Source organism: Trematomus bernacchii, unplaced genomic scaffold, assembly GCF_902827165.1.
Source record: "Trematomus bernacchii unplaced genomic scaffold, fTreBer1.1, whole genome shotgun sequence".
Classification (NCBI taxonomy): Eukaryota; Metazoa; Chordata; class Actinopteri; order Perciformes; family Nototheniidae; genus Trematomus; species Trematomus bernacchii.
Window position 1 is genome coordinate 1 of NW_022988085.1, and position 13,290 is coordinate 13,290.

The 13,290-nt window shown below is 55.9% G+C and overlaps 1 protein-coding gene across 1 annotated transcript; it reads right to left on the reverse strand.

Moving 5' to 3' along the window:
* Positions 1–7: 7 nt before the first annotated feature.
* LOC117474937 (zinc finger protein 318-like) lies at positions 8–9,276 on the reverse strand (the record flags this gene model as incomplete). The annotated part of the gene is given in 4 exon segments (XM_034120973.1): positions 8–849; positions 1,349–1,907; positions 7,324–7,418; positions 8,860–9,276. Coding segments are annotated over 4 exon segments (1,724 nt in total), but the record flags the coding sequence as incomplete, so codon positions are not given.
* Positions 9,277–13,290: the final 4,014 nt, after the last annotated feature.

The following is a 13,290-nucleotide window of genomic DNA, read 5'->3' on the forward strand; positions in this document are numbered from 1 at the left end:
CGGCGCGGCGGCGGCGGCCGTCTTCTCGGCGCTCGACTCTTTGCTGTGTTTGTGGGATTTAGCGGGAATTGATCGTTTTCTGCGTCCGTCATCGCTGCTCCAGCTTCCCCCGCTGCTGCTGGAGCTGTGGCTCCGCCTCCTGCTGTGGCCCCGCCTCCTGCGAGCCCGGCCCCCCTCCGAGCTGCCGGAGGACGACCGCTGCCTGCGGGTCGGCGTCTTCGGGGGCGGCTTGTTTCCGTGGAGGCGCTCTTTGGTCCTGGCGGCCATCTTGCTGATCTCAGTCACGCCCAGGTCCATCCCGATGGTCTTCAGCAGGTCCTGGATCTTCTCGTACTCATCGAGCGCCTGACGCTCTCCTGGCCCCGGTGGCTCCGGCCCTGTGAGGTTCTGGTCCGGGCTGACGGAGGCCCGGTACCTCTCGTCCACCTGCCCCATGGCACGGGGGCCGTGAAGGTGAGGCCCCGGTGGGAGGCCGAACGTCTGAGGGAGGACGGGTTCCTGCGAGGGGGGGTAGTCGTCGTACAGCGCGTCCTCCGTCACATCTCCGTACAGGTCCAGACCCTGGGGACGGACCGGCTCAGACGGGAGTTTGGGGTCTTCAGCGTCTCCGTACAGGAACTTCTCCTCGTCATCGATGTCCTCCGTCCTGTCCTGGGCCCCCGCCGGCCCCCCCAGCATGTGGAGGATCTCTTTAATCTCTGCGTCGAGTCCAATGCGCTGAGCCATCTGCGGGTCGGACTGCAGCTCCGACAGCACCGAGGCCACCAGGTGAGGCTCCATGCCTTTAACCGCCTGAAGCAGCTGGTCAGCCACCTGGGACATGTGGGACCCTCGGGGGGAGTCCGAGGTCTGAAACATAGAAACAGAGCCGGGTGAGCCAGGGGACCAGAGACCCTGTCCTGGTGCTCTGAGAACCGATTCAAAACGTATTCAACAACAGGATGGGGACTGTCAGGAGTAAAGGGGGTAGGCAGTAGTGAGGGACAGTAGTAAAGGGGGACAGTAGTAAAGGGGGACAGTAGTAAAGGGGGACAGTAGTAAAGGGGACAGTAGTAAAGGGGGACAGTAGTAAAGGGGGACAGTAGTAAAGGGGGACAGTAGTAAAGGGGGACAGTAGTAAAGGGGGACAGTAGTAAAGGGGGACAGTAGTAAAGGGGGACAGTAGTAAAGGGGACAGTAGTAAAGGGGGACAGTAGTAAAGGGGGACAGTAGTAAAGGGGACAGTAGTAAAGGGGGACAGTAGTAAAGGGGGACAGTAGTAAAGGGGGACAGTAGTAAAGGGGGACAGTAGTAAAGGGGGACAGTAGTAAAGGGGATTAGGCACAGATTGTGGACAGGCTGTTGGTACCCTCAGAGACGGCGAGTCCTCGGAGTCCTGGCGTCTCTTCAGGATGGACTTGGTGGGCTGGCTCAGCATCTCCTGCAGTTCTTTGAGGCGCCGCGCTGAGTCCAGCTCTCTGAACTCTTTGCCTGACTTCCCGGAGCTGGAGCTGCTGCTGGAGCTGCGGCTCCGCGGCCGGCTCTTACTGCGACCGTGGCTCTGCCCCCTGGTTCTGGACTTGGACCGGGGGCGACTCATGCTCCGGCCCCGGCTCTTGGCCCTGCTCCGGTCCGGACTGTGACTCTTGCTCCGGCCGCGGCTTTTCCCCCGGCTCCGGTCCGGACTGCGATTCGTGCTCCGGCCCCGGCTCTTTGCCCTTCCAAGACTTTTAGCCCGACTCCGATCCGGACTCCGGCTCCTGCCCCTGCTCTTAGCCCGGCTCCGATCCGGACTGCGACTCATGCTCCGGCCCCGGCTCTTGGCCCGTCCCAGACTCTTGGCGCGACTCCGGTCCGGACTCCGGCTGCCGGGTCGGCTCCGGCCCCGGCTCCTGCTCCGCTCGTACTCGGGCCGGGGAGCGTAGTCTCTGCGGGGAAACGGTTTACAGTCAGGACGGTTTGAAAGGGGCACCTTTTAAAAGACCTGGGTTGCGGTCGAATAGTCCGTTTAGCTTAGGAACCTTCCTAACGGAGTGAAATGTTCTCTAGATGAAAGGAAAGGAGGTTTCAAACTTCCTTTATAACCTCCTTTAGCTTAGGAACCACTGGACCTCCCTCACCTTAAGGAGAGGAGAAAATGCTGCCCCACAATGCCTTGCGGCCGCAGCATTTGCCGTCACCCAACAGTCGGCCGTTCACGGAAACAACCGATTATGACGGAGAAATGATATCATGAAAGTTACGGTGCTTATTAAGCTTTTTAAAACGTATGTGGTAAGTTGCCAAAGTGCTTTGTTTTGAACGTTCATCAGTATTATAATCAAAAAGAGAAATATGAACGTTAGTTTTGACTGAAATGATCAAATAAAGTCAACATTTCACAGTCTTTACTGAGCTGTGTGGGGTTTGTTCAACTTTGAAAAGATGTTTGAATGGTGATATACACAGTGATAGATGTTAAGGACTAACGTTTATAATAAATACATTTGTATTGATTTGAAGATCTTTTCATACAATCATACGTATTGGGATCATTTGTATTAATGAGGACCGGAGGGAGAGGGTGACGAGCATAAGTTTCACTAGATAGACGACCGGGACAGACGACCGGGACAGACGACAGGGACAGACGACCGGGACAGACGACCGGGACAGACGACCGGGACAGACGACCGGGACAGACGACGGGGACAGACGACGGGGACAGACGACCGGGACAGACGACGGGGACAGACGACCGGGACAGACGACCGGGACAGACGACGGGGACAGACGACCGGGACAGACGACGGGGACAGACGACCGGGACAGACGACCGGGACAGACGACCGGGACAGACGACCGGGACAGACGACGGGGACAGACGACCGGGACAGACGACCGGGACAGACGACCGGGACGGACGACAGGGACGGACGACAGGGACGGACGACCGGGACGGACGACGGGGACGGACGACGGGGACGGACGACCGGGACGGACGACCGGGACGGACGACCGGGACAGACGACGGGGACAGACGACGGGGACAGACGACCGGGACAGACGACGGGGACAGACGACCGGGACAGACGACGGGGACAGACGACCGGGACAGACGACCGGGACAGACGACCGGGACAGACGACCGGGACAGACGACGGGGACAGACGACCGGGACAGACGACCGGGACAGACGACCGGGACAGACGACAGGGACAGACGACAGGGACAGACGACCGGGAGAGACGACGGGGACGGACGACCGGGACGGACGACCGGGACGGACGACGGGGACGGACGACGGGGACGGACGACCGGGACGGACGACAGGGACGGACGACAGGGACGGACGACAGGGACGGACGACAGGGACGGACGACAGGGAGAGACGACCGGGAGAGACGACCGGGAGAGACGACCGGGAGGGACGACCGGGACGGACGACCGGGACGGACGACAGGGACGGACGACAGGGACAGACGACCGGGACAGACGACAGGGACAGACGACAGGGACAGACGACAGGGACAGACGACAGGGACAGACGACAGGGACAGACGACAGGGACAGACGACAGGGACAGACGACAGGGACAGACGACAGGGACAGACGACAGGGACAGACGACAGGGACAGACGACAGGGACGGACGACCGGGACGGACGACCGGGACGGACGACCGGGACGGACGACCGGGAGAGACGACCGGGAGAGACGACCGGGAGGGACGACCGGGACGGACGACAGGGACGGACGACAGGGACAGACGACCGGGACAGACGACCGGGACAGACGACCGGGAGAGACGACCGGGAGAGACGACCGGGAGGGACGACCGGGACGGACGACAGGGACGGACGACAGGGACGGACGACAGGGACGGACGACAGGGACGGACGACAGGGACAGACGACCGGGACAGACGACCGGGACAGACGACCGGGACAGACGACCGGGACGGACGACAGGGACGGACGACAGGGACGGACGACAGGGACAGACGACCGGGACAGACGACCGGGACAGACGACCGGGACAGACGACGGGGACAGACGACGGGGACAGACGACGGGGACAGACGACGGGGACAGACGACGGGGACAGACGACCGGGACAGACGACGGGGACAGACGACCGGGAGAGACGACCGGGACAGACGACGGGGACAGACGACCGGGACAGACGACGGGGACAGACGACGGGGAGAGACGACCGGGACAGACGACCGGGAGAGACGACCGGGACAGACGACGGGGACAGACGACCGGGACAGACGACGGGGACAGACGACGGGGACGGACGACCGGGACGGACGACAGGGACGGACGACAGGGACGGACGACCGGGACGGACGACCGGGACGGACGACCGGGAGAGACGACCGGGAGAGACGACCGGGAGGGACGACCGGGACGGACGACAGGGACGGACGACAGGGACGGACGACAGGGACGGACGACCGGGACGGACGACCGGGACGGACGACAGGGACGGACGACAGGGACGGACGACAGGGACGGACGACAGGGACGGACGACAGGGACGGACGACAGGGACGGACGACAGGGACGGACGACAGGGGACGGACGACAGGGACGGACGACAGGGACGGACGACAGGGACGGACGACCGGGAGAGACGACAGGGACAGACGACAGGGACAGACGACGGGGACAGACGACGGGGACAGACGACGGGGACAGACGACCGGGACAGACGACCGGGAGAGACGACCGGGACAGACGACCGGGACAGACGACGGGGACAGACGACGGGGACAGACGACCGGGACAGACGACCGGGACAGACGACGGGGACAGACGACCGGGACAGACGACAGGGACAGACGACAGGGACAGACGACAGGGACAGACGACCGGGACAGACGACCGGGACAGACGACGGGGACAGACGACGGGGACAGACGACGGGGACAGACGACGGGGACAGACGACGGGGACAGATGACGGGGACAGACGACCGGGACAGACGACGGGGACAGACGACCGGGAGAGACGACCGGGACAGACGACGGGACAGACGACCGGGACAGACGACGGGGACAGACGACGGGGAGAGACGACCGGGACAGACGACCGGGAGAGACGACCGGGACAGACGACGGGGACAGACGACCGGGACAGACGACGGGGACAGACGACGGGGACGGACGACGGGGACGGACGACCGGGACGGACGACAGGGACGGACGACAGGGACGGACGACCGGGACGGACGACCGGGAGAGACGACCGGGAGAGACGACCGGGAGGGACGACCGGGACGGACGACAGGGACGGACGACAGGGACGGACGACAGGGACGGACGACCGGGACGGACGACCGGGACGGACGACAGGGACGGACGACAGGGACGGACGACAGGGACGGACGACAGGGACGGACGACCGGGACGGACGACCGGGACGGACGACCGGGACGGACGACAGGGACGGACGACAGGGACGGACGACAGGGACAGACGACAGGGACAGACGACAGGGACAGACGACAGGGACGGACGACAGGGACGGACGACCGGGAGAGACGACAGGGACAGACGACAGGGACAGACGACAGGGACAGACGACCGGGAGAGACGACCGGGAGAGACGACAGGGACAGACGACAGGGACAGACGACAGGGACAGACGACAGGGACAGACGACCGGGAGAGACGACAGGGACGGACGACAGGGACGGACGACAGGGACGGACGACAGGGACGGACGACAGGGACGGACGACCGGGAGAGACGACAGGGACAGACGACAGGGACAGACGACAGGGACAGACGACCGGGAGAGACGACAGGGACAGACGACAGGGACGGACGACAGGGACGGACGACAGGGACGGACGACCGGGAGAGACGACAGGGACAGACGACCGGGACAGACGACAGGGACAGACGACAGACGACCGGGAGAGACGACCGGGAGAGACGACAGGGACAGACGACAGGGACAGACGACCGGGAGAGACGACAGGGACAGACGACCGGGACAGACGACAGGGACAGACGACCGGGACAGACGACAGGGACAGACGACCGGGAGAGACGACAGGGACAGACGACAGGGACAGACGACAGGGACAGACGACCGGGAGAGACGACAGGGACAGACGACAGGGACGGACGACAGGGACGGACGACAGGGACGGACGACCGGGAGAGACGACAGGGACAGACGACCGGGACAGACGACAGGGACAGACGACAGACGACCGGGAGAGACGACCGGGAGAGACGACAGGGACAGACGACAGGGACAGACGACCGGGACAGACGACCGGGACAGACGACCGGGACGGACGACCGGGACGGACGACAGGGACGGACGACAGGGACAGACGACAGGGACAGACGACCGGGACAGACGACCGGGACAGACGACGGGGACAGACGACGGGGACAGACGACGGGGACAGACGACGGGGACAGACGACGGGGACAGACGACCGGGACAGACGACCGGGACAGACGACGGGGACAGACGACCGGGAGAGACGACCGGGACAGACGACGGGGACAGACGACCGGGACAGACGACGGGGACAGACGACGGGGAGAGACGACCGGGACAGACGACCGGGAGAGACGACCGGGACAGACGACGGGGACAGACGACCGGGACAGACGACGGGGACAGACGACGGGGACGGACGACGGGGACGGACGACCGGGACGGACGACAGGGACGGACGACAGGGACGGACGACAGGGACGGACGACCGGGAGAGACGACAGGGACAGACGACCGGGACAGACGACAGGGACAGACGACAGACGACCGGGAGAGACGACCGGGAGAGACGACAGGGACAGACGACAGGGACAGACGACCGGGAGAGACGACAGGGACAGACGACCGGGACAGACGACAGGGACAGACGACCGGGACAGACGACAGGGACAGACGACCGGGACAGACGACCGGGACAGACGACCGGGACAGACGACAGGGACAGACGACAGGGACAGACGACCGGGAGAGACGACCGGGACAGACGACAGGGACAGACGACCGGGAGAGACGACCGGGACAGACGACAGGGACAGACGATAGGAGCTGATTTTTGGACTATTCGACTGCAACCCTGATCCAGTTTGTGAAGACCAGGTTTCAAGTTTCAAGGCTTTATTGCCACTTGCACCTTAGCTACAGTGAGTCAATGAGAAACTGAAGCCCTCCTCCAACAGAGCAACATGAATATATACAGGACATAAGACAAATAAAACAGATGAAATAGAGCAAGAGAATGTTTTGAGATGTGCAAGTTAATACAAATAAAATAGAAATAGTGTAAAAAGAGTCTAGATACAAGTAAATGGAATATGATATATTCCAGGTGATCTTACCTGTCATGGTGGCGTGAGGGGGCGGAGCCAGAGGGTCCGGTCAGCTCGTTGCCGACGGTGATGACGAGGTTGTGGTCGATGGGCGACAGCGACCTCTGAGGAAGAGACACGTTCATTTATTACGAAATCAGAAAATGAATCAATGAAACATTTATCTTGTCTCGTTGTTTATTCCACTTACTGATCAGAATACCTTAATGTTAGGATTATTTAGTTCATATTTAATGTATACTTACACTGAGAACACTAACCCTCATTATTATCAACAATACACTCATGTTTTAACAAACAATACAGAATGGCTATTAAATCATAAATACATACAGAGACACTGACCGTGCTATAAAGTAAATGTCGCCATTAAACTCACTACATGCATTATGGGTTGTGTTTGTATCTCAATACCACTTTACACTGATAAAGCAGATATAACTTCAGAATAATATATATGATATGTTTTATAATGATTGATCATGAAAGTGTTCTCAAAGCTGGTAAAGGTGCAGCTAGTTTGAATGACTATCTGCAGGGTAGCTTGTGGATTTACTCCAGGTGGAACTAAAGTCTGATTTAACACTTGGTTATATTTCACATCATTCATCCACATCTGTGAAGTAACTAAAGGTATTAAATACATGTAGTGGAGGAGAAGTACACCATGTACCTCTGAACTGTAGTGCACTAAAGTACAGTACTAGAGTAAATGTACTAAGTTACTTTACAGCACTGATAATAAATAACATGTGTACACTGTTAGCTGTTGTTAGCCGATGCTAGCGTTAGCATGGTGGATTTCTGTCAAAGCTCCTAAAATATATGACGCAGTAAAGATATAACTTTGGCGGGTAAAACACACGTTAGTAGTGTGTGTGGGGAACATGTAGTGTGTGTGAGGAACATGTTAATATAATACAATGAGCTCTGGAGCAGGGCTCATGTTACACACTGAGATCGGTGCACAGATGCTAACCCTGTGTGTGTAAAGAGACTCGCTCCGTGGCGCATGAAGCCACAATAGTCAGGAAGTACCCGGATGTGGGCCCACAGAGCGTGCGCAGTGGAGTGTTTCCCCTTTCATCTCATTGTTTACTCGTGTAATGCCGGACAACACGCTGTTGCGACTCAATAATGACCGAGTTTGGGGGGGAAAAAGGACCCCCCTCTTTCCCAGTGGGGGACTGGTAAAGGTTTAGGGTTAGTTAATAAAGGGTTTCTGATTCTGAATGTAAGTCAATGGGAAAAGTTTAAGGATGTTATGGGCCCAGTGACGGAAGCTGTAGTACCGCCATGTGGCCGCTACGCACTTTCCAGATCTGAGCTTCAGAGAGAGCTGTTCCTGTGGAGCTGAGACCAAACAAAGCTGCAGAACCCAGAGATATACAGTACCCAAGTAGAACTGATATTTCAAGGCTTTTCGAGGCTTTTATTGTCATGTGTGCATAGCTACAGTGCAGATATGAGGGTGAACGTCTGAGGTCCCAGGCTCCTCCAACAGAACACAATACAACAGATAACAGATAGAGATGAATGGAGCACCTCTCTCTGGGCTCCGGAGCTCCACTTCTCCCCGGGGGATCCGTACCTCCTTCTGCGGTCCTGGTGCAGCGGGGGTCCCGGGGAGTAGGAGGGTCCCGGAGGGTAGGACGGTCCCTGGTTGTAGGCGGGCCGGTGGTCCCTGAACCCCTGGGCCGGGTAGGGCCTCTGCGGCGGCCCGCGGGCCTCAGGCGGCCGGTAGCCTCCTCTCTGAGGCCGGCCTCGGTACATGTCCTCCGGCAGAGATCCAGGTTAGTCGAGACTCTGTTACCGGAGATAGATATCTATGAGAGAGGCTCTAAAGTCACCTGAGGTTATTATCTAAACTGAGGTTATTATCTAAACTGAGGTTAGTATCTACAGACTCTCTGCACACAGCAACACAACCTCCCGCTCCTTCTTCTTCTACTGCAGAAACACACAGCGGTGCTGCCCCCTGCAGGAACACCGGGGTACCGCGGTACTCTCAGAGTCAGAGGTTAACCCTAACCCCCTGCAGGAACACCGGGGTACCACGGAGCCAGAGTCAGTCAGAATCAGTATCAGAGTCAGAATCAGAACCAGAGTCAGAATCAGAACCAGAGTCAGAGTCCTTACTTCTTACTTGCTACTACCCCTTTCCCTCAACCTATCCTAACGGCCCGTCCACACAGCGGCGTGCGTTGAAGCTTGCTCCATTTTTTTGAATATGAGGAAATGACCTGCGGTGTGTCTCTCCCAGCATACACGCGGTTTGATTGGCTGACGCTTCCACCGAAGCTTCAGAAGCTTCAAAAGTTGAACATGGCTCAACTTTTGCAGCGAGCAACGCGTAGCTACGCTCCCCACAATGAAGTTCGGCGAAGCGTGACGTCACCCCATTCAAGTGAATGGAGCAAGCTTCAACGCACGCCGCTGTGTGGACGGGCCATAAGGGAGTCCATGTACGTAGACACGTTAGTTTAGCTGCTATAGGCTTAGACTGTCGGGGGACACCTCACTTCTCCCTTCTCTCTGTACCTGTGTACTCTCATGTTCCCAATAACCCAGCTTCCCCCACATTTCTTTTTGGTGTCTATCTACGCCGGGATCCTGAGTCGTGGCTGAACCTGTCTCTGTGGTCCTGCCTGACTCTCATCATACTACTTCCCTGATGGCTCCCACAGGATTGTTGACATCCTCGTGGATTCATCTTATTATTATAGACACATGCATTTCCAAACATTCGGTCTACTTACGCTGTGAAATGTATTATCTCTTGGATTTACACACGGCATCTAGTGCACGTCTGTCCGTCCTGGGAGAGGGATCCCTCCTCTGCTGCTCTCCCTGAGGTTTCTCCATGTTCCCTTTAAACTGTGGGGTTTCTCTCTGGAAGTGTTTCCTTGTACGATGTGAGGGTCTAAGGTAGTGTTTCTCAAAGTGGGGGGCGCGCCCCCCCTGGGGGGCGCAGAGGAATGACAAGGGGGGCGCGAGAGACCAGGAGGAAAAATGGTTTTGAAAATAAAAAATCATAATTTGAAAAATTATTGATTCTAAAATAATATGATTCAGTTCAAGTACGTCTGGGTCTCTGTGTTTCATTCACGCTCTGCTCTGTGTGTGTGGAACGAGCCATTTTGTGTGCGTGCGCATGCACGAGCGAGAGAGAGAGAGCGCACCGGTACCGGAGATCGTTGTTGTTAGCTTCTGGTGCTAGCGAGCTAGTGGCTAGGTCTCAAACGTTTTGGTCACGATTAATGTAAACAATTATTTCCGAGGCTCACGTTCATATGATCATTATAGTTAAACTAAAATAAGAGAATACATGAAAAACAGGTATGAAATACTTTATGACAGTAAAACAAGAATACAGTTTGAAAGGGGAGTGATTTGTAAAATATCCACAAAGAAAAAGTAAATCTGTTTCCAGTTGTGTTTCAAATGGGTGTTGAGAGGTCTCCATAGATCTCTCAACACCCATTCCGGAGCTTGCCCCCGGACCCCCTGTGTGAGGCCCACCCTCCACTTATAAAAAGAGCACGTTACCCCTGCTTACACCTATATGCCCGCGAGCTGATTATCGAGCCTTCATTGTAACAGTCGCGGGTACACTGTGTGTGTGTGTGTGTGCATGTGTGTGTGTGTGCGTGTGTTGTTGGAGCACCACCCTTTGGAGTGGTTGAAGGTTCGAGCCTGCTCCGCGCCGTTCGTTGATGAGTGGTCTGCTATAAGAAGAAGGACTCAGACACCAAGATATGAGGTTAACAATAAACTGATTTAATGGTAAAAGCAACAGTACAATATAACGAAGTACTTTGGGCTCTGGTCTTACCACCGTGTGATATACGTATCAGGACAGTCGGGCTCTGGTCTTACCACCGTGTGATATACGTATCAGGACAGTCGGGCTCTGGTCTTACCACCGTGTGATATACGTATCAGGACAGTACTTCGGGCTCTGGTCTTACCACCGTGTGATATACGTATCAGGACAGTCCTTCGGGCTCTGGTCTTACCACCGTGTGATAGACGTATCAGGACAGTCCGTCAGAAGACGTATCAGGACAGTCCGTCAGAAGACGTATCAGGACAGTCCGTCAGAAGACGTATCAGGACAGTCCTTCGGGCTCTGGTCTTACCACCGTGTGATAGACGTATCAGGACAGTCCGTCAGAAGACGTATCAGGACAGTCCGTCAGAAGACGTATCAGGACAGTCCGTCAGAAGACGTATCAGGACAGTCCGTCAGAAGACGTATCAGGACAGTCCGTCAGAAGACGTATCAGGACAGTCCGTCAGAAGACGTATCAGGACGTCCCGTCAGAAGACGTATCAGGACAGTCCGTCAGAAGACGTATCAGGACAGCCTGTCAGAAGACGTATCAGGACAGTCCGTCAGAAGAGAGCCTCGACATGAATATTGGGGCATTTACATACAGATTCTGATACCAGTACAACCTGTGAACATTTGTGATATTGGGCTATATAAATAAACATTGATTGATTGATTGATTGGCCAGCGCTCCAACACTCTGTGTGAGCGGTTGGCCAATCACAACAGAGCCGGCCAGCTAACCAATCAGAGCAGACTGGGTTTCTTTAATACATCAATAATGAAAATGTTTCACTTTTTTTCCTCAAAAATGTATTAAAAATATTTTTTAAACACAAAATTCCCCTCTGATCTCTCCATCCTGATTACACTACTCTATTCTCTATTCTCTCCATCCTGATATATAACAACCATCTATTCCTCTCCATCCTGATATACACCTCTATTCTCTATTCTCTCCATCCTGATATACACCTCTATTCTCTATTCTCTCCATCCTGATATACACCTCTATTCTCTATTCTCTCCATCCTGATATACACCTCTATTCTCTCCATCCTGATATACACCTCTATTCTCTCCATCCTGATATACACCTCTATTCTCTATTCTCTCCATCCTGATATACACCTCTATCTTCTCCATCCTGATATACACCTCTATTCTCTCCATCCTGATATACACCTCTATTCTCTCCATCCTGATATACACCTCTATTCTCTATTCTCTCCATCCTGATATACACCTCTATTCTCTCCATCCTGATATACACCTCTATTCTCTCCATCCTGATATACACCTCTATTCTCTCCATCCTGATATACTCTAAGAATGTATTTGATAAAATGATAAGTTATAAAATAAATCATTGTTCTGCTCCTGTAACCCCCCCCCCCCCCCCCCCCCCGTGTGACACTCCATGCAGCTTGTTGTTGTTGTTGTTGTACCTGCTACAGGGGGTCTGTTACCTCTTTGGTAACCCCCCTTGTTTATACAGACCCCCCCCCCGTGAGAGACTTACCTGTCAGCGACGCACTGTCTTCTGTCTGCAGAGGGGTGTCAATAAAGTTTCTATTATTACACATCTTTATGTTCAATACAGAAATGAATACAGATATCAATTAAATATATGATTTATAAACTCGTGTTAAAAGAAGCAGGATATTAAATATGAAACTCAACACGTCTCGGGGTCACAGTTCAACACGTCTCGGGGTCACAGTTCAACACGTCTCGGGGTCACAGTTCAACACGTCTCGGGGTCACAGTTCAACACGTCTCGGGGTCACAGTTCAACACGTCTCGGGGTCACAGTTCAACACGTCTCGGGGTCACAGCTCAACACGTCTCAGGGTCACAGTTCAACACGTCTCAGGGTCACAGTTCAACACGTCTCGGGGTCACAGCTCAACACGTCTCAGGGTCACAGTTCAACACGTCTCAGGGTCACAGCTCAACACGTCTCAGGGTCACAGTTCAACACGTCTCAGGGTCACAGTTCAACACGTCCGGGTCACAAGCTCAACCGTCTCAGGGTCACAGTTCAACACGTCTCAGGGTCACAGCTCAACACGTCTCAGGGTCACAGTTCAACACGTCTCGGGGTCACAGCTCAACACGTCTCAGGGTCACAGCTCAAC